The 20,394-nt window shown below is 50.0% G+C and overlaps 2 protein-coding genes across 10 annotated transcripts in view; one reads left to right on the forward strand and one right to left on the reverse strand.

The window, feature by feature from the left end:
• NRL (neural retina leucine zipper) overlaps nucleotides 1-20,394 on the reverse strand; it is a 44,324-nt gene that overhangs the window by 7,919 nt on the left and 16,011 nt on the right. For 2 of the 6 annotated variants that reach the window (XM_017890237.1, XM_017890234.1), the window contains exon 1: nucleotides 4,521-4,674. The exons of 1 other annotated variant lie outside the window; for it this stretch is intronic. The gene's annotated coding sequence lies outside the window, so the exon portion shown is untranslated. Of the gene's footprint in view, nucleotides 1-4,381; nucleotides 4,707-5,656; nucleotides 5,949-6,227; nucleotides 6,966-20,394 lie in introns of those variants that run through there. 3 more of the 6 variants (XM_017890236.1, XM_017890235.1, XM_017890233.1) reach the window with 3 other exon arrangements.
• On the forward strand, nucleotides 5,325-15,707 carry PCK2 (phosphoenolpyruvate carboxykinase 2, mitochondrial). 4 transcript variants are annotated; one of them, XM_017890178.1, is made up of 11 exons: nucleotides 5,325-5,442; nucleotides 5,955-6,034; nucleotides 8,483-8,728; nucleotides 9,789-9,973; nucleotides 10,061-10,264; nucleotides 10,636-10,823; nucleotides 11,142-11,304; nucleotides 11,579-11,797; nucleotides 14,318-14,455; nucleotides 14,735-14,830; nucleotides 15,087-15,707. In XM_017890178.1, exons 4-11 carry the CDS (start codon nucleotides 9,916-9,918, stop codon nucleotides 15,539-15,541), a joined length of 1,521 nt encoding a protein of 506 aa, XP_017745667.1. In that variant the 5' UTR covers nucleotides 5,325-5,442; nucleotides 5,955-6,034; nucleotides 8,483-8,728; nucleotides 9,789-9,915; the 3' UTR covers nucleotides 15,542-15,707. The 4 variants fall into 4 exon arrangements, with proteins under 4 accessions (XP_017745667.1, XP_017745663.1, XP_017745666.1 ...); XM_017890175.1 differs by lacking the exon at nucleotides 5,325-5,442 and adding an exon at nucleotides 5,468-5,623; XM_017890174.1 differs by lacking the exon at nucleotides 5,955-6,034 and having other exon boundaries at nucleotides 5,325-5,623.

Consider the following 20,394-nt stretch of genomic DNA (forward strand, 5'->3'; position numbering starts at 1 on the left):
TTTTTTTTTTTTTGAGATGGAGTATTGCTCTGTCCCCAGGCTGGAGTGCAGTGGTGTGATCTCAGCTCACTGCAAGCTCTGCCTCCTGGGTTCATGCCATTCTCCTGCCTCAGCCTCCTGAGTAGCTGAGACTACAGGCACCCACTATCATGCCCGGCTAATTTTTTTTTTTTGTATTTTTAGTAGAGATGGGGTTTCACTGTGTTAGCCAAGATGGTCTGGATCTCCTGACCTTGTGATCCGCCCGCCTTGGCCTCCCAAAGTGCTGGGATTATAGGCGTGAGCCACTGCACCTGCCCTAATTTTTGTACTTTTAGTAGAGACAGGGTTTCATTTTGGCCAGGCTGGTCTCGAACTCCTGACCTCAAGTGATCCACCCGCCTCAGCCTCCCAAAGCATTGGGATTACAGGCATGAGCCACTGCGCCTGACCCTGAGTTATACGTTTTAATTTTTTTATTTTTATTTATTTATTTATTTATTTATTGAGACAGGATCTCGCTCTGTCACCCAGGCTGGAGTACAGTGGTGCAATCACAGCTCACTGCAGCCTTGAACTCCTGGGCTCAAGCTATCTCCCACCTTGGTCTCCCAAGCAGTTGGGACTACAGGCGCACACCACCATGCCTGGCTAATTTTTTATTTTTTGTAGAGAAGAAGTCTCACTATGTTGTTCAGGCTGGTCTTAAACTCTCAGGCTCAAGTGATCCTCCAGCCTCTGCCTCCCAAAGCGCTGGGATTACAAGGTGTGAGCCACCACACCCAGCCCATTTTAAATATTTAAACACAAGGTTTCAGGGCCTCTATTTGTACTCTTGCTGCAGGTCCTACATATGTTAAAGATGTGTCTACATAACAACAAACCATTTAAACAGAGATGAATGTGCTATGAAGAAGGGCAGGGTGCTATGAAATTTTCTTCCATGAAGACATACTCTAATACAAGGCCAGAGGGGATGGATCACAGGGACAGGTTGCCTAAGAAAGTCATGTTAAACCAAGACTAGTCAGGTGAATAAGAAGTGACCCTGCCTGGAGGTGTGGACAGGGTGGGAATTCCAGGCTGCAGAAACAACATATGCAAAGACTCTGAGGCAGGAAAGAGGTAGACATGCTCACAAAACTGAGAAAAGATCCATGTAGCCAAAGAGTAGAAAGCCTGGAAGGTGGGAAGAACAGTGATAGATGAAGCTGGAGAAGTCAGCAGGGGCCAGATCACGCAGAGTGTGGGAGGTCACATTAAGGGTTTGGGCTTTTTTTTTTTTTTTTTTTGAGACGGAGTCTCGCTCTGTCACCCAGGCTGGAGCACAGTGGCCGGATCTCAGCCCACTGCAAGCTCTGCCTCCCGGGTTTACGCCATTCTCCTGCCTCAGCCTCCCGAGTAGCTGGGACTACAGGCGCCCACCACCTCGCCTGGCTAGTTTTTTTTTTTTTTTTTTTTTGTATTTTTTTAGTAGAGACGGGGTTTCACCGTGTTAGCCAGGATGGTCTCGATCTCCTGACCTCGTGATCTGCCCGTCTCGGCCTCCCAAAGTGCTGGTATTACTGGTTTGGGCTTTATTCTAAGAGCAGGGAGAAGCTACTGAGGGTTTTCAGCAGAGACATGATGTGATCAGATTTGTGTTCTAAAGGATCACGTATGTCAGCACTTTGTGTTTGTGGAGGAAGGCAACAATGAACTAAGAGTCAGATTAGAGGACTAATGCCATAACCAAGTTGAGCCTGGGGAATATCTGCAACTGGAAGCACACTCTGAGACAGAACCTTGTTTGCAAGTGGTTTATTGGGCAGGGGGCAGGGAGCCTTTCGAAGAAAGTGAGAGTTGCAGGACCCGAGAGAGGGAACAGTTGAATGGCACTGCAGTTGTAATCAGCTGAGCCTAAAGAGCTCTGGGACTGGGATGGACCTTCAGAGTTGTCCCAAACTGAGGCAAAGGGCTAGGCCTCTGTACTTTATAACAACCATTCATTGGATACATTCTGCCCCCAGGAAGCAGGCATTGCATTTGGTGAGACAGCTCCCTTTGGCCACAGATAGTGCTCAAGGAAGTACTCAGCTGTGAGCCATCAGCAGCCAACACTCAGCAGCTGGAATAATGAGCACCATGATCCTGAAGGGGGAATCTGGGCTGCACACCACAGCATCCACTACTCGGGGGCTGTGAGACTTCAAGGATGAACCCAGAGGCCCCAGGGAGGACAATGCAGATCAGGGCAAGGCTGGTCACACTCTGCCCCCTGGTGGTACTCCTTGGACATGGGGCCAGCTGGTGGGCCAGGCTCCCCTGGCAGGGAACTAAAGTGTGTGGCAGATAAGGGGAAATGAGCAGTGCAAGGAAATCCACACATGAGCCCCTTGCTCCATTTGCCTAAAGCTAGAGAAGAAAGCAATGGTGAAGAAGAATGATTCAGAAACGTGGCACTCATTCATTCTTTTATTCAACCAACTTTTATTAAGTGCCTATTATAGGCCAGGTACTGCTAGGAACTAGGAAAAAAACAAGACTGAAATCATCACTCTAGTGAGGATTACAGAGATATAAAAGTAACTACAGTATAGTAAAGTGTGATAAGTACAAAAATATAGGCATATACATGGGATAGAAGCGACACAGATGAAATAGATGTTCATTCTAAGGGATGAACAGAAAAGGCGCGTGTGTGTGTGTGTGTGTGTGTGTGTGTGTGTGTGTGTGTTTGAGACAGAGTCTTGCTCTGTCGCCCAGGCTGGAATGCAGTGGTGTGATCTTGGCTCACTGCAACCTCTGCCTCCTGGGTTCAAGCAATTCTCCTGCCTCAGCCTCCTGAGTAGCTGGGACTACAGGCGTGTGCCACCACACTGAGTTAATTTTTTTATTTTTAGTAGAGACGGGGTTTCACCATGTTGGCTAGGATGGTGTGTGTTTAATTTGAGTGCAGATGTCCAGAAAAAATTCACAAAAGTGCTCTAGAAACTTCAGAGTTCAGTACATAGGAGAAAAGAGGCAAGTGGGGATGTGGGGGTGACAACATTAGATAAATAGGAGTCAGATTATGAAGGACATAAGATACCATGTGATGGAAAGAGCCTTGAAGAGATTTTAAGAGTGATATGATCTAATTTTTAATGGTAAATCAAGGGGACAGTATAGGATTTACAGGGAGAGGGGAACTTGGTAATTAGTCAGAAAGATCTGGATTCAGATTCCATTTCTCCTGCTAACCAGTTGTGTGACTTTGAGCAAATGAATCTTTAAGCCTGTGTCCACATGTGTAAAATATAGTTGTGAAACGGAATGAGATTATGCATGCAGAGTTGCTGACACAAAGCCTGGCACTTACTGTCCATACCATAAACATTATTCTTCTCTCTTAACTCTCCAAGTGGATTTGCATGCACAGTGTGGGGAGTGGCTTGGTAGGGAGAGGGGTTGGTGTTTGGAGAGGCAGGAGTCCAAGAAGTGCCTTAGAAGCTATCACCTGAAGCCAGGTGAGAGATAAGCCCTGAACTAAGGCCCTGGCCATGGGGATAGTTACAGACTTGAGAGCTAATTGAGAAGTACAAATCCAAAGGTCCTGGCATCTGATTAGCTATGGAGGATAAGAACAGTCTAGACTGATTCCCTTTGGGGCAATTGGACAGATGATGGTGCCATTTGCTGAGGTAGGAAACCATGAGAGCAAGTGCAGGATTATGGAGAAGAAGATGACCTTCAGGTCAACCATGCTGCCACCAGTGTGCACACCTTTCGGCCCAAAGGGTGGCCAAGAGGCATCTGTTTGCAGCTGGGTAAGTGTGGACAGAGTTTGGATCTACAGACTGGGGAGAAAGAGATCCAAATACATATACCTGAGGTTGAGTATAGGCTACAGCCTGAGGGAGAAGAGATGGGGACCAGCAGCAAGCCCATAGCTGGAGACCAGCTCTCATTATCCCACTATGTTCCAGCATAAAACACCAAGAAATCTGAGAATCAAGATTGTTTCTGTTGCAAGTGGCAGAACTCCAATTAAAATTAGCTTGAGCAAGAAAAGAAATGCATCGATTCCTATAACTGAAATCAGGAATCCATTGCTCACCATCTCCCTGCTCTGCTTCCTCTAGGCTGGCTTCTTAGACAGGTTCCTGCTTTGCAGTGCCAAGCTAATACCCAGCAGCTCCAGGTTTATATTCTACCAGCTCAGCAACTCAGCAGAAACAGAGCTCACTTCCAAAGTTTTCAGAAAAAGTCCTGGAGAGGGATCTCATGCCCATCCTTGAACATCCCTGATTGCTGTGGCCAGAGTGAGGAACACAAAAGTTGGCTAAACTGCAAGCCTACCCCCAAGAGGGGTGACATAAGACCCACATGACAATACAGACTGAGGAGACGGTTCCCCAGAAGAAAATCAGGGTGCTATTACCAGAAAGGAGGAGTGGATGCTGAGCAGACATCCATCATCAGAACACTGAGTTTGAGGTGCTATATAGCATTGCGGGTGATATCCAGTGGTCTCAGGTTGGAGAGAGATGTCTGAATGGAGATATAGCTTGAGAAATCACCTGAAGACCTTATGGTGGTAGCTGGGTGGGCAGATGCATTTCCTCATTGGATTGTGGAGAGAAAGAATGACCACGCCGGGCGTGGTGGCTCACACCAGTAATCCCAGCACTTTGGGAGGCTGAGGCGGGCGGATCACGAGGTCAGGAGTTGGAGACCAGCTTGGCCAACATGGAGAAACCCCGTCTCTACAAAAAATACAAAAAATTAGCCGAGTGTGGTGGCGGGCGCCTGTAATCCCAGCTACTCTGGTGGTTGAGGCAGGATAATTGCTTGAACCCAGGAAGCGGAGTGTGCAGTGAGCCGAGATCACACCACTGCACTCCAGCCTGGGTGACAGAGTAAGACTCCGTCGGGGATGGGGTGTGTGCCGGGGGAGGAGAATGACCAGATCAGAGGACCAAGGAAGAGACCCAGGGGTGGAGAGACTCCACCATTTCACGGTAAGATAGAAAGAAGCATTGATCAGGAGGAGAAGCGGGGATTTAGGAGTTGGGGACTAAGTGGACCTTAGCATTGGGCACTTGGACTACAGAAGGCCCAGGGCTCAGGGCGTCGGGTCCCCAGAAGGAGGAACTGAAAAGGCAATGCCCAACCCCCTAACTTCTAGACGTCTGGCCCCTGTGGCCTCCCGCCCCTGGCCTCGCCTCTCGTTCCTAGCTTGTTTGCCACCTAGTGTCTCTCCTGGGAGCAAGAGTCCTCAAAGTTACATCATGTGCGGCGGATAGGGCGGTGGCGGATGAGGGCGGGACCTCGAAGTCGGGGGCCGAAGGGTGGACCCAGTCCTCCAATGGGAGAGGTGGGTTTGGCGGTTGGGAGGCAGGGGTTGGGGCGGCGGCTGGGCTGACCTGGGGCCTGGTGCCCCGAGGCCGAGGGAGCCAGCCTGCTGGCAGGGCGGAGGAAAGCTCGCGCCAGCCCTACCAGGTTCCGCCCCCGCGCCTGCCCCCCTCCTTTTTAAGCGCCTCCCGCCAGCCTCTGCTGTGGCTCGCTTCGCCGCGCTCCCTCCTTCCCCGCCTTCCATACCTCCCCGGCTCCGCTCGGTTCCGTGGCCACCCCGCAGCCCCTGCCCAGGTGCCATGGCCGCATTGTACCGCCCCGGCCTGCGGTGAGTGACCCCCGGCCCGGGGCCCACCCGCACCTTCCGCTGCGCTCGCCCTCTCGGGGCTGCCAGTGGCGCTCTCCTGCTCTCAGCCTCCGCCAGGTTTCCCATCCTAGGCGGAGGCGGGCAGGGGCGACTGCTGTGGGTCCAGCCTCCCGCGCCGTGCGTCTCTTGGGAGGGCAGCCGGCCGGTGCTCCTCGTTTCCGTCCGCACCTCCCCTTCTCTGCCTCGCTCGCCTCTGATCGCGCGATCTCTATCCGTCACTCTCAGAACTTCCTCTCCCTCCTCGCTCGTCTCTGCTGAGTCGGGTCTCCGCATATCCTCCTTTCCTTCCCAGATACCTCCCTCGGACCTCTACCGGGCTCCCAGCCAGCGCCCCAGGGTACTTCGAGAGGCAGCAGGGCCCTGGGGACAAGGGTACGTGAGCCCCGGGAGACTGAGCTCAGAGCCCCTTAAAGAAGATGGGAAGGTTAAACATCCATTCCCGGCCTTTCCCGGACTGGAAGGACTGGAACCTGGCGGGAAGTCCAGGGCAGCCCCAGGGACCTGGGGCCAGGAGAGGGAGGCAAGCAAGGTGGGAGGAGGGTGCCAAGTTGCCTTCGTTTCTTACATAGCTGGCTGAGTCCTCCTCTGTCCAGGCCTGGAGCCCCCAGGCTCGTCCTGTTTGTCTGCTCGTCCTCTTAGTCTCCTTTCTATTTATTCTCTGAGGCCTCTCTTCTCAGCTTTTGTCTCAGAGTCGGAAGTGACCCACATCTCTCGCACAGCCCGTTCCACTTGGGCAGCCCTTGTGGGTAGTCTTTGAAGGAAAGGTCCCACTTAGGGGGCTGTAGGAGGGTGTGGGGGCTTCACAAGAGATAACGTGAGCGAGGCTCCAGCTGCAGAGAGGCTCTCCTCCAGGATGTGTGTCTTGAAAGTTAATGCTTAGAGAGAACTTCCCTCTGAGGCAGGAACAGACCCCGGTACCAGTAGCCCTCCTCCCCTGCCCCTGAGGCCACACTGATCATCTATCCTCCTTTAGCGGAAACCACCCCAGCTTCTACCCCAGCCAGACTCAAGCTCCCGCATCCATGCTCTGAGCTTTCTCCCTTCCCCAGGCTAACACCCTGAGTCCCAGCTGCCAGCAGGCTGCTGTTTCACCCTCCCACCAACATCAAAGCTCTCTAGGCATGTGGCCTCTAGGAAGGAGAGCCAGGGGAAGCACAGAGTCACGCGGTCCTGGGTGTGGGGGCAGTTTCTGATGGGCGAGGCCTTGGTAGAGAAGGAGAGTAACATCCTTCTCATGGCCTTTGCTCTCTCAGGCTTACTCCACCTTGGGTCCAGGCCAATCAGAGCAGACCTTGCTTCTGTCTCCCCCAGGGCCATGAGAGGACAGACAACAGGACGCTGACCTCCTAAGAATTAAGCCCATGAACTCCAGCCAGTGACACTCATTCCCCAGTGGTCAACCTTCCACACAGTTCAGAAATACCCGAGGGCAACATTTTATGCAATCATTGTTGGTCCAAGTGGGCAGCAGCAGATCAGGGCCTGGAAGCCCAGCATCCAGTCACCTATTCTCTGTGCAAGAGTCCTCATCTAGAAACCTGGCACTGGAAAGACTGGGACCTTTGCTTGGGGCTTTCATAGTCTTACAGCATACACACCAGAAGGAAAGAATAAAAACAGTTGCCATTTTAACTTATAAAAAACTATGCTCAGAAATGGAAATAAAATGGATGAGGCTTCAAACACCAGACATATGAGATATGAAGTTGTCACCTGGGCCCAGCTTCTTGACACTTGGGCCAAAGGCCCCTACTCTTTTTTTTTTTTTTTTTTTTTTTTTTTTTTTGAGACAGAGTCTCGCTCTGTTGCCCAGGCTGGAGTGTAGTGTCACAATCTCAGCTCACTGCAACCTCCACCTCCCGGGTTCAAGCGATTCTCCTGCCTCAGCCTCCTGAGTAGCTGGGACAACAGGCACACGCCACCACATCTGGCTAATTTTTGTATTTTTAGTAGATGGGGTTTCACCATGTTGGCCAGTATGGTCTTGATCTCCTGACCTCGTGATTCACCTGCCTCAGCCTCCCAAAGTGCTGGAATTACAGGCATGAGCCACCATGCCCAGCCATCCCCCTACTCATTTCTAAACATTGATTAAACAGTTAAACATGGGCATGGGCTACACATGCAGTAACATCAGCATGCCTACATGGACACTTCCACACAGCCAGGCATGTGCCTTTTTTGCTCCTTTGGCCATATCTGTCCCTAACTGACTAGGAGACACCCTCCTCAAGCGTCATAAAGGCTACAAGGTACNCGGGTTCAAGCGATTCTCCTGCCTCAGCCTCCTGAGTAGCTGGGACAACAGGCACACGCCACCACATCTGGCTAATTTTGTATTTTAGTAGATGGGGTTTCACCATGTTGGCCAGTATGGTCTTGATCTCCTGACCTCGTGATTCACCTGCCTCAGCCTCCCAAAGTGCTGGAATTACAGGCATGAGCCACCATGCCCAGCCATCCCCTACTCATTTCTAAACATTGATTAAACAGTTAAACATGGGCATGGGCTACACATGCAGTAACATCAGCATGCCTACATGGACACTTCCACACAGCCAGGCATGTGCCTTTTTTGCTCCTTTGGCCATATCTGTCCCTAACTGACTAGGAGACACCCTCCTCAAGCGTCATAAAGGCTACAAGGTACATGTGTCCTGAACACATCCCACACACCAACTGCAACCTGCTCTTCATGGTCCCTGCATGCAGACATGTTTTAGCAGGCTGCAACAGCCCAAGCTTTCTGTCTCCCCACCACCCGCCTTGTCCACCCTCGATGACAGCAGCTAGCTCATTGTTTCCCTGTTTCTCCTGTAGGCTTAGCTGGCATGGGCTGAGCCCCTTAGGCTGGCCATCATGCCGTAGCATCCAGACCCTGCGAGTGCTTAGTGGAGATCTGGGTCAGCTTCCCACTGGCGTTCAAGATTTTGTAGAGCACAGTGCCCGCCTGTGCCAACCAGAGGGCATCCACATCTGTGATGGAACAGAGGCTGAGAATACTGCCACACTGACCCTGCTGGAGCAGCAGGGCCTCATCCGAAAGGTCCCCAAGTACAATAACTGGTAAGCCTTGGGCTCCACAACCTGCAAGATAGGTGCACTGAGGCCACTTTGGGTTCACCAAGACATAATCAACTTAACTAGAACATCCTAATGGTATGAACAAGAATGAGAGCTTTGGGGTAGACGGACTCAGAAACTGGGATTTGCTCATGCCTATAATTCCAGCACTTTGGGAGGCCAAGGCGGGTGGATCACCAGAGGTCGGGAGTTTGAGACCAGCCTGACCAACATAGAGAAACCCCGTCTCTACTAAAAAAAAAATACATATATACATACACACACACACACACACACACACACACACACACAAATTAGCCCAGCGTGGTGGCACATGCCTGTAATCCCAGCTACTTGGGTGGCTGAAGCAGGAGAATCACTTAAACCCAGGAGGCAGAGGTTGCAGTGAGCCGAGATCCCGTCGTTGCACTCCAGCCTGGGCAATAACAGCGAAACTCTGTCACAAAAAAAGAAACTTTTTTTTGTTTTGTTTTGTTTTTTGAGACAGAGTCTCGCTGTATCACCCAGGCTGGAGTGCAGTGGCATGATTACAGCTCACAGCAACCTCTGCCTCCCAGGTTCAAGCAATTCTCCTGCCTCTGCCTCCCAAGTAGTTGGGATTACAGGCATGTGCCACCACGCCCAGCTGATTTTCATATTTTTAGTAGAGACAGGGTTTCACCATGTTGGCCAAGTTGGTCTCAAACTCCTGACCTCAAGTGATCCACCCACCTCAGCCTCCCAAAGTGCTGGGATTACAGGCGTCAGCCACTGTGTCTGGCCTGGTTTGTAGTTTAAATGAAGAAGCTGATATAAATAAGATCCTTTGCTTTTTTTTTTTTTTTTTCTCACCAGTTCAGGGAGATTTTGCCAGGGGCAGAGACCCCCAGAGGGCTGAGACCTTGGGGAAACACCCCTTAGATGGGACAAAGTCTGGAGGAAGGGCCTGAGATGTGATTGGGTGGGGAAAAATAAGGCCAACAGAAGACCTGGAGTCAAAGCTGGACTTGAAAAAGTGGGTCTAGGGACAAGGGAAACCTGCTGACAATGCGCTCTCCCCCAGCTGGCTGGCCCGCACAGACCCCAAGGATGTGGCACGAGTAGAAAGCAAGACGGTGATTGTAACTCCTTCTCAGCGGGACACGGTACCTCTCCCGGCTGGTGGGGCCCGTGGGCAGCTGGGCAACTGGATGTCCCCAGCTGATTTCCAGCGAGCTGTGGATGAGAGGTTTCCAGGCTGCATGCAGGGTAACCAGGGCAGGGACAGAGTGGCAGGGGCATGGAAGATATGAACAGGTTTGGAACCCTTCATCCAGGGGATGCTTTCCTCCACAGGCCGCACCATGTATGTGCTTCCATTCAGCATGGGTCCTGTGGGCTCCCCGCTGTCCCGCATTGGGGTGCAGCTCACTGACTCAGCCTACGTGGTGGCAAGCATGCGTATTATGACCCGACTGGGGACGCCCGTGCTTCAGGCCCTGGGAGATGGTGACTTTGTCAAGTGTCTGCACTCCGTGGGCCAGCCCCTGACAGGACAAGGTAAGCACCTGCTCTGCCCCAAGGGGGACACAGAGACCTTCTTGTACTCGGAGGAAATCCCAAATCCTACTTCTCCACAGACCCTAAGAACCTGTCCTCTCTGGCAACCTAATTCCCAAGATCCAGAGCAACAGTCCCAGCGGAGGTGTGAGGCTGTGTTTGCAGAGCACTTTGCACAAGATTGAGAAAAGTCCGTGTCCAAGAATAGGGGCACAAAAGCTAATGGTTATTATGAGGCGGGGGGCTTCAGCCACCTCTTGGTGCTGCTACTGCTCCCAAGTATCTCTCCTGCCAACCCCTGATCCCTCTGGCCCCTGACACCCCAGTTTGCGATGCTGCTGCCAGCAGCCCCATGACCCCATTGTCCCCAGGGGAGCCGGTGAGCCAGTGGCCGTGCAACCCAGAGAAAACCCTGATTGGCCATGTGCCTGACCAGCGGGAGATCGTCTCCTTCGGCAGCGGCTATGGTGGCAACTCCCTGCTGGGCAAGAAGTGCTTTGCCCTGCGCATCGCCTCTCGGTTGGCCCGGGATGAGGGCTGGCTGGCAGAGCACATGCTGGTGAGGGCCTGGTGAGGAGCAGGGCAGCTGCCGGGGACGGGGCAGGGGTGGGGCCTGGCCAGTGCCTCAGCCTCACCTCCCTCCTGCCAGGGCCAGGCTGTTGGGCAGGGACTCTACTTGAAGGCCCAAAACTTTGGCCTCAGGCTGCTGAATGTTGGGGTTTCCCCTGCCACTCACCCAGGCCTAATGGCAGGGCAGTCACCTATATAGTGAATAAACATTGGTCCTCCCTGTTAAACCCTAGCTGTCCTTCCCCATGAAGACCATGCCCTGACCTTTGGTGACCTCTTTCTTATTCCCTCTCTCCCCAACGCACAGATCCTGGGCATCACCAGCCCTGCAGGGAAGAAGCGCTATGTGGCAGCCGCCTTCCCCAGTGCCTGTGGCAAGACCAACCTGGCCATGATGCGGCCTGCACTGCCAGGCTGGAAAGTGGAGTGTGTGGGGGATGACATTGCTTGGATGAGGTTTGACAGTGAAGGTGAGGGACCCTCAGATCACACTCTTGGTTCTGGCTCTTGTCAGAGCCTCGGGGTATCCTCTCTAGTGTTCACAGTGACTTTGTCAGTGAGAAAGTTTCCTGAACACCCAACCCTGCTCCATTCCTCTGGCAGCCCAGCCACCTTAGAGACAGCCTTTCCTCATCAGATCTTGAGTCCATCTCAGGACAGGGTGGGGTGGAGCAGGACCTTCTTTGGTCTTACATCTCAAGTTTTCCTTGTTTGGTCCTTCCTTTCTTTCACTTCTTCTAACAGGTCGACTCCGGGCCATCAACCCTGAGAATGGCTTCTTTGGGGTTGCCCCTGGTACCTCTGCCACCACCAATCCCAACGCCATGGCTACAATCCAGAGTAACACTATTTTTACCAATGTGGCTGAGACCAGCGATGGTGGCGTGTACTGGGAGGGCATTGACCAGCCTCTTCCACCTGGTGTTACTGTGACCTCCTGGCTGGGCAAACCCTGGAAACCTGGTATGTGCAGTAGGGAAGGTGTGGCACAGCCTCCAGGCCTCAGCACCTTAATGGTGGAAAAGCCTTCTCCACGACCTCCAGCCATCTTCTAGGACTGCCAGGAGGCATAGAAGTCATGAACGTCTGCAGTTTCCAGTCCCAGGCAAAATCTCAGTTCATGTCCCAACTCCACCAGTCACTGGTTTTGTGATCTGGCTAAGTTGCTCAACCCCTAAGCTTTAGTTTCCACATCAGTTGAATGAAGGTAGTTGTGATAGTACCTATCTCATGAGGTTGTTGGAGGATTAAAGAGTGCATAAAAAGGGTTTAGCACGCTGACAAACACACAGTAGACTCTCAATAATAAATACAGGCTGGATTTTTTTAATGAAAGGAAAGGAAGGACTTTTGAACATTGTTATAGAAGGTATTGGGCTCCAAGCACTATCCATAAAGTTTGACCCATTAGGAAAACAGGAAACCTGCCTCCTTTGCTCTGACTCTCCTCCTGCCACTTGGCTCCCACTGTCCCCTGTATAATAACCACTGTCTAAAGGTCAGTAGTGTTATCCTCACCCTTCCCCTGTCCCTCCAAAGCATTCACCCCAATCCTTCCTATAAACAAAAGCAGGTCAGTGCTTGAGTCTTTCCCAGAAGCTAGTTTCTGAATCCTGTCATTACCCCGGGCGCCTGGAGTCCCACCTCTCCCTCAACCCTGCACTCTGGACCTTCAGTATTCTTTCCATGGCCTTCTGCAGTCAGGCAGTCCAGACACTGAGGTGGGGGCAAAGAAGAGCGTGGGAGGGGAGGGTGGCCTTGTGGTCACTGAAGCCTATATTCAGGTTTGCCAGGCTGGCCTAGCAGTCACCCTCCTTGCCTCATCTAATCACCCTTTATTTTTACTAGCACCATCATTAAGCCCCTCTCAGCCTTCCCACCCAACTGAGAAATCCAAGAAACTTTCATCTTTCCCCACAGGCTAGTTCCCCAACCCTTTCATCTCCAGATTCGGGGGCATAACTAAGGCATCTTGTCCCCAGCTTCAATTTCCAGAACAATACCCTGTGTTAGGGTCCTGCACTGGGTGCTGATGAAGGATGGCTCTTATCTGCGATGGGAGGCAGAAGCTGGGGGATGGGACACAGTGGGGATTTGGGCCCCATGGCTTCCCCCAGGTCTAACCAGCAACCTCCAGCAGAGAAGGGGATGTGTCCACTCAGGGGCCACACAGTGGTGCTTCATACATGTGCCACTGACTTAGTCCCAATCCCTCTCCAGGACACCTGAAGGTGCCAAGTATGACCTGGGCTCCTAAGGTTATCCGTACCCATGTGATATCCCTATCTCTATTCTTCAAGCCCTATCACTTCATCAGGGTCTAAGCAGGGCAGGGAAATCTCCAGCATTTTGTTAGCTTTAAAATCAGTTCCTTGCTGGGTGGACATCTATAATCCCAGCACTTTGGGAGGCTGAGGCGGGTGGATCACCTGAGGTCAGGAGTTCGAGACCAGGCTGGCAACATGGCAAAACCCCATCTCTACTAAAAATACAAAAATCAGCTGGGCATCATGGCTCACGCCTGTAATCCCAGCTACTCAGGAGGCAGGAGAACCGCTTGATCCCAGGAGGCAGAGGTTGTAGTGAGACAAGATCGTGCCACTGCACTCCAGCCTGGTGACAGAGTGAAACTCTGTCTCACAAATAAATAAATTAATTAATAAAATAAAATCAGGCCAGGCGCAGTGGCTCACGCCTGTAATCCTAGCACTTTGGGAGGCTGAGGTGGGCAGATCACCTAAGGTCAGGAGTTTGAAACCAGCCTGGCCAACATGGTGAAACACCATCTCTATTAAAAATACAAAAAAATCAGCCAGGCATGGTGGTGGGTGCCTGTAATCCCAGCTATTGGGGAGGCTGAGGCAGGAGAATTGCTCGAACCCGGGAGGCGGAGGTTGCAGTAAGCTGAGATTGCGCCACTGCGCTCGCTACAGCCTGGGCAACAGAGTGAGACTCCACCTCAAAAATAAAAAGATAAAATAAATTCCTGTTTGCATTTTGATAACTTAGGAGAGTCTGTCTTCCCCAGTTTGCTGATGGAAAGTCAATTGTCTGAGGTACTAAGCTGACATTCTCAGTTTTTGCTTTAGGTTTGGGCATTTATATAATAATCTCGCAAATAACGAAATAGTTTCTGGGGGAAAAATTATTATAACCTTATGCCCATATCTAACTCCATTCCCTTGAGCCCTGGTCAGTGCCAACTGCCAGTAGCTTGGCACAAACATTAGTGTGCTGCCAAACCCCAATTCCTCTCCCACTCTTTTCTCACATAGCTCAGCTGGCAGCACCTTCATGGCTAAATAACCTGAGCTTTTGGAGATGCCCTGGCTCCCTTCTCTCTGCTCCTTATCACACAAAGTTCTAGGCAGCTGATGAGACAAAAAAAAAAAAAAGAACCCTGCAAGAATGTGTGCCCATGTATGTGTGTGTTGGGAGTCGACATGACCTTGGAAATAATAGTGTTTGTATTTCCTCTGCCAGATGACAAGGAGCCCTGTGCACATCCCAACTCTCGCTTTTGCGCCCCGGCTCGCCAGTGCCCTATCATGGACCCAGCCTGGGAGGCCCCAGAGGGTGTCCCCATTGACGCCATCATCTTTGGTGGCCGCAGACCCAAAGGTAAACAACATGTGAGCTCCATGTTCTTGGCAAAAGGGCTATGTCTGTATCAGGGTCTACCTCCTTCCCTCTGATCCAGAGCCTCGGCCTGCATCTTATCTGTAGTTGTCTGTCTCCAGAGTTCTCCCCTGGTGAATGCAAACTTGGGAGGAGGCAAAGGGTCTGAAAATGGGATAGCCAAGGTCCTAGGAGAGAGAGTACCAGTCAAGCTCACCAGAAGGGCTGGAGTGAGGGTCCAAAGAAAACGGCTGCCTGTGACTCTGTTCATTGGTGATCTAGGGGTACCCCTGGTATACGAGGCCTTCAACTGGCGTCATGGGGTGTTTGTGGGCAGTGCCATGCGCTCTGAGTCCACTGCTGCAGCAGAACACAAAGGTGAGCACCCTCGCCATTCCTCCTTCTCCTCTGTGCGCACACAGCACTTCCTCTCTCCCTTCCTGAGCCAGACCTTCCTTTTGTCCACCCCTGGAGTCTGATATGGCTCCACCTCTTCCCACTTCTATCTTTTCCCTATCCCTGAAGATATTCCAGAACCATGAGCCTTTCACAGCTTCTTCCAACTGGGTGCAGGGTGCCCTTCCCTTCCCCAGTGAGAAGGAAGACTCCTTACCCATCTTGCTCCCCTCCCTAGGGAAGATCATCATGCACGACCCATTTGCCATGCGGCCCTTTTTTGGCTACAACTTTGGGCACTACCTGGAACACTGGCTGAGCATGGAGGGGCGCAAGGGGGCCCAGCTGCCCCGTATCTTCCATGTCAACTGGTTCCGGCGTGACGAGGCAGGGCACTTCCTGTGGCCAGGCTTTGGGGAGAATGCTCGGGTGCTAGACTGGATCTGCCGGCGGTTAGAGGGGGAGGACAGTGCCCGAGAGACACCCATTGGGCTGGTGCCAAAGGAAGGAGCCTTGGATCTCAGTGGCCTCGGAGCTATAGACACCACTCAGCTGTTCTCCCTCCCCAAGGATTTCTGGGAACAGGAGGTTCGTGACATTCGGAGCTACCTGACAGAGCAGGTCAACCAGGATCTACCCAAAGAGGTGTTGGCTGAGCTTGAAGCCCTGGAAAGACGTGTGCACAAAATGTGACCTGAGGCTGTAGTCTAGCAAGAGGACATAGCACCCTCATCTGGGAATAGGGAAGTCACCTTGCAGAAAATACGAGCAATCTGATATTAACTAACATCTTCTATGTGCCATAGACCTTCCCACAAAGACTGTCCAATAATAAGAGATGCTGATCTATTTTACACAAGATTTGTGCTGTTTTCATTTCTCACCTATCTTCACAGGCTTCCCTCTAACACCAATCTCACAATCTTCTTCCAGCCCCTGGAAGAAGCACAGCTCAGCACAATCAAAGATCTGTTTTACAGGCAGCTCTAGCACTGGGTCACAGACATAGGAATTGCTGGGAGAAGGCACTATCCACTCTATGTCCCGAGTTCTTAAAAAAAAAAAAAAAAAAAAGGTGAGGCTGGGTGCGGTGGCTCACACCTGTAATCCCAGCACTTTGGGAGGCTGAGGCGGGCGGATCACAAGGTCAGGGGATTGAGACCATCTTGGCTAACACGGTGAAACCCTGTAGCTAGCTAAAAAATAAGCCCAAAAAAGAAAAAAAAAAAAAAAAATTAGCGCCCAAGGCGTGGTGGCCGGGTGCGCTGTAGTCTAGCCACTTGGGAGGCTGCAAGGCAGAGAAATGGTGTGAAACCGCCAGGAGGCAGAGCTTGGCAGTGAGCCACAAAATCCTCCAGCCTGGGCGACAGAGAGAGACTCCATCTCAAAAAAAAAAAAATGGTGAGGGCCTGAGCAAGCTGCTCAGTACAGCCCCCAGGCCTAAAATTCCTGATCTCCCACTTAGATTGCAGAAGCCTCTACAACCCCATTCTCCAGTGAAGTGGCTTCATTGTCAGTTCTCAAATTTGTTCTTCCCCCGCCTGACCTGGCACTGGGAGTTACACAGTATTCATGGAAGCATATTCAATATTAGGACAGCTAACAACACTTCTGTAGCACCTTCTATGTGCCAGGCACTGCTGAGGCCATCTCTGTCAGGGAGAGCCTAACCCAGTGGTGCTAGAGGAATTAAAGACACACACAGAGAAATATAGAGGTGTGGAATAGGAAATCAGTGGTCTCACAGCCTTGAGAGCTGAGAGCCTCGAACAGAGATTTACCCACATATTTATTGATGGCAAGTCAGTGATAAGCATTGTTTTTATAGATTATAGATTAACTAATTTCCTTATGGAAAACAAACGGATGGGCCAAAATAAAGGGATGGGCTCTGGCTAGTTATCTGCAGCAGGAGCATGTCCTTAAGGCACAGATCACTCATGCTATTGTTTGTGGTTTAAGAACCCCTTTAAGCAGTTTTCCACCCTGGGTGGGCCAAGTGTTCCTTGCCCTCATTCCGTTAAACCCACAACCTTCCAGCGTGGGTGTCATGGCCATCACGAACATGTTGCAGTGCTGCAGAGATTTTGTTTATGGCCAGTTTTGGGTCCAGTTTATGGCCAGATTTTGGGGGCCTATTCCCAACATGTCCCCCTTATTTGATTTGCAAAGTGATAAAAACAAAGGCAGCTTTGTCAAGCTGAGCTACTTCTCGCAGGAGCTGCAGGAGTCAGGATCCGCATCTGCGGACTATACAAAGACAAATGACACAGATTAGAAGCACAATCATCATTGACATCACAGAGCTTCCAAGTGTTTTTATCCATTTTAATGGGTTACTAGCTGCTAATCTGTCTGCAGCTCCTTCAAGCACTCCGGTTCCTGGCATTAAGGTCAGGTGTGCCTGGGATGCCTCAAATGTTTGTTCTTTTAATAATAGTTTCCACAAATCCTTGTTTAGCTCCTACAACAGGCCACATCATTTGAGGTTGAGATGTCACTATACCACCACGGTTCCAGATAATAGGAACTCTTGCCGTACTTCTTATCATTTCTACCATCTGACCACTTTGTTCAGACCAGCTGAACATAGTGTGACCATGGCATGCAGACTGAGAGGTGCAATTCAAGCTAAAGATCTTTAGAGGACCAATTAATAATGACTCCATGGGAATCATAGAGCAGCACTTCTGCCTGTTCTGCAATGCAATCTTCCTAAACAAGTACGTTCATTTTTTCTAACTGAGGCAATCCTGTTTACAAATAGGTTTTTGAGGGCGGTATGCCTCAATTATAGGAGCAGATTTATTATGGTAAATACTGAGATCAGAAAGCATGTGTAACTGTATCATAGAGTGATTACATCCAGACATTATTGCCAGACAAGATTGATAAATATGCCCAATAAGTATAATTGTTCCCTGTGTTAGCCCTTGGTGAAGAAATACTCATGGCAATGGTGATCACCGCTATCATAGCTACCATTAAATTACTCATTGTGACTGGTTGTCCCACTTTGCTCAGGTTTTCTTCCGCCATCTGTGACTGCTTCTTGATCTGTCTCCAGGTGGGTGGCTGTGTTCGATGGGTGTTACTCGTGACAGTTGGGGTCCTCCTCTCTCAGCATCAGTCTCAACATGGCTGCAACCGGGGGGTTCTCGGGATCCTCCTAGAATCTCTTTCTCAGCATCTCACTCATGATAAGCTTTCAGGTGTCTTGATAGTATCCAAATTGGCTGTTGATTTTGGCCTGGAAAAACACAAACATAACCTCTACCCCAAGTTTATTATTTTACCTATTTCCCAACTTTTTGTTATCAGATCTCTCTACCAAACCAGTTGTTCAGCTTCTGTCTTTGCAGTTGGTTTCTGTAGATGCTGTTCAGCTGCTGATACCATCTGGCCTTTGGGCAGGCTCAAAAAATTTAAAGTTAATAATGCTAAATTCAGTTGCATCTGTAGTGTTCCATATTCCCTGTTTTCCTCCCTTTGCTTTTGCAACTGCCGTTTTAGGGAGAGATTCATTCTTTCCACTGTGGCTTGTCCTTGAGAATTATATGGGATACCAGTAATGTGTTTAATATTCCATACAGAGAAAAATGTAGCTAGAGATTGGCTAGTATAGCCTGGGACATTATCCGTTAACCATTTTAAAGGTATAGGTTCTGGAGGCTTAACAATGGCTGCCATCAAAAATGATATTCTAAACCTTGGTGGGAACTGTTGTCCTTTTGCTTGAAGCAGTTTTTTTAAACCTTGCAAATTTTGTCTAGTCCCATACCAGGGACATACCCCATTTCATGCATCATATGTTGACTTTGAGGGCTATATAAGTGTTCTGGAATTAGAAGTTGTGCTCCCCATTGTTGCAATAAATCTCTTCCCCATAAATTTATAGGTACAGAAGTTATAACTGGTTGAATAGTCCCAGGTTGTCCATTGGGCCCTTCACAGTGCAAAACATAACTACTTTGATATACTTCAGGGGCATTACCAACTCCAACTATGTTAAATTGAGCAGGTTGAATTGGCCAAGTGGGCGGCCAGTGCTGCAGAGAAATGACTGAAATGTCCGCTCCTGTATCTACCAAACCTTTAAATTTCTTTCACTGAATAGTTATTCACAGGTAGGAGGTTTATCAGTAATTTGATTTACCCAATAAGCTGCTTTGCCTCGTTTTTTTGTGCTTCCAAATCCTCCTGTTGATTTAATTTCACTTTTCCCCCATTCCCGCATATGGCACAATCAGGAGCTGAGCTATACGCTCTCCTGGCTCTGCCTTCCAGGGAACAGAAGTAGATATAAGAATTTGAATTTCCCCATTGTAATCTGAATCAATGACTCCTGTTTATATTTGTACCCTTTTTAAACTTAAACTAGACCTTCCTAGAAGTAATCCTATTGTCCCCGCTGGCAAGGGTCCACAGACTCCTGCTGGGACCTTTTGTGGGGGTTCCCCAGGCAGAAGGCTCACAGCTTTTGTGCAGCATAAATCTACTGCAGCACTACCGGCTGGGGCAGGGGACAGACATTGTACAGGGGTGAGGGAATGGCCTGAGCCAGAAATGCCCCGGTTTGGAATGGCACCCAGGATGGGCCCCTCATAGCGTTTCCCAAAATCGGGTTCCCATCTTTATCAAACTTAGAGTGACACTGTTTAGTCCAATGTTTTCCTTTTTTACATTTTGGACATATTTCAGGTTCAGCAGTTTTCTTTTTTCCCCTATCTGGTGGCCTGACTTGCTGATTTTTTCTACATTCTTTTTTAGTATGACCATGCTTCCCACAGTTAAAACAAGCTCCAGGAAACAGAGTATTTCCTTTATCCACTCTTGGTCCTGCCATTGCCTGTGCCAACAAAGTAGCTTTATGCAGATTACCTCCGATACCATCACAGATCTTGATATAATCAACTAAATGTGCTTTCCCTCTAATAGGTCGCAGAGCAGCCTGGCAATCAGGCCTAGCATTGTCAAAAGCTAATAACCGTAACACTGTATCCTGAGCAGCCGAATCTGCAATCACCTGTTTAAGAGACTCCTGTAACCAAGCTATAAAATCTGCGTACAGTTCTTTTGGTCCCTGCTTTACAGCACTAAAGAAAGGGTATTGTTCTCCACCTGAAGTGATTTTTTCCCAAGCTCTAATGCACACTCCTCTAAGCTGTTCTATGGCATCATCCTGCATGACCACTTGTGCATCTAAACCAGCCCAGCCGCCGACCCCAAAAGTTGGTCTGCAGTTATATTAATTTGAGGTTGGGCCTGGGCATTGCGAGCAGCCTGAATGGAAGTTTCATCTGCCCACCAAGTTTTAAATTGTAAGAACTGAGCAGGAGTTAGACAAGCTCGAGTAAGAGCATCCCAGTCAGTAGAAATCATCCGACTGGAAACAGCAACATTCTTTAACAGTCCCATTACAAAAGGAGAACCTGGTCCATACTGATTAACAGCTTGGTTAAATTCTTTGAGTAATTTAAAAGGAAAAGAGTCAAATGTAGCTATAATATTTCCCTGTTGATCTGGGGGGTGTATTCTAACAGGCA

The sequence above is a fragment of the Rhinopithecus bieti genome, unplaced genomic scaffold (genome assembly GCF_001698545.2).
Source record: "Rhinopithecus bieti isolate Rb0 unplaced genomic scaffold, ASM169854v2 scaffold_20178, whole genome shotgun sequence".
Classification (NCBI taxonomy): domain Eukaryota; kingdom Metazoa; phylum Chordata; class Mammalia; order Primates; family Cercopithecidae; genus Rhinopithecus; species Rhinopithecus bieti.

Coding starts and splice junctions, on each gene's coding strand:
- PCK2 (XM_017890174.1), top strand. CDS start 5,595: ATGGCCGCATTGTACCGCCCCGGCCTGCG. Junction 9,974..10,060: donor GTTTCCAGGCTGCATGCAGG/GTAACCAGGGCA, acceptor TTTCCTCCACAG/GCCGCACCATGTATGTGCTT. Junction 10,824..11,141: donor GGCTGGCAGAGCACATGCTG/GTGAGGGCCTGG, acceptor CCCAACGCACAG/ATCCTGGGCATCACCAGCCC.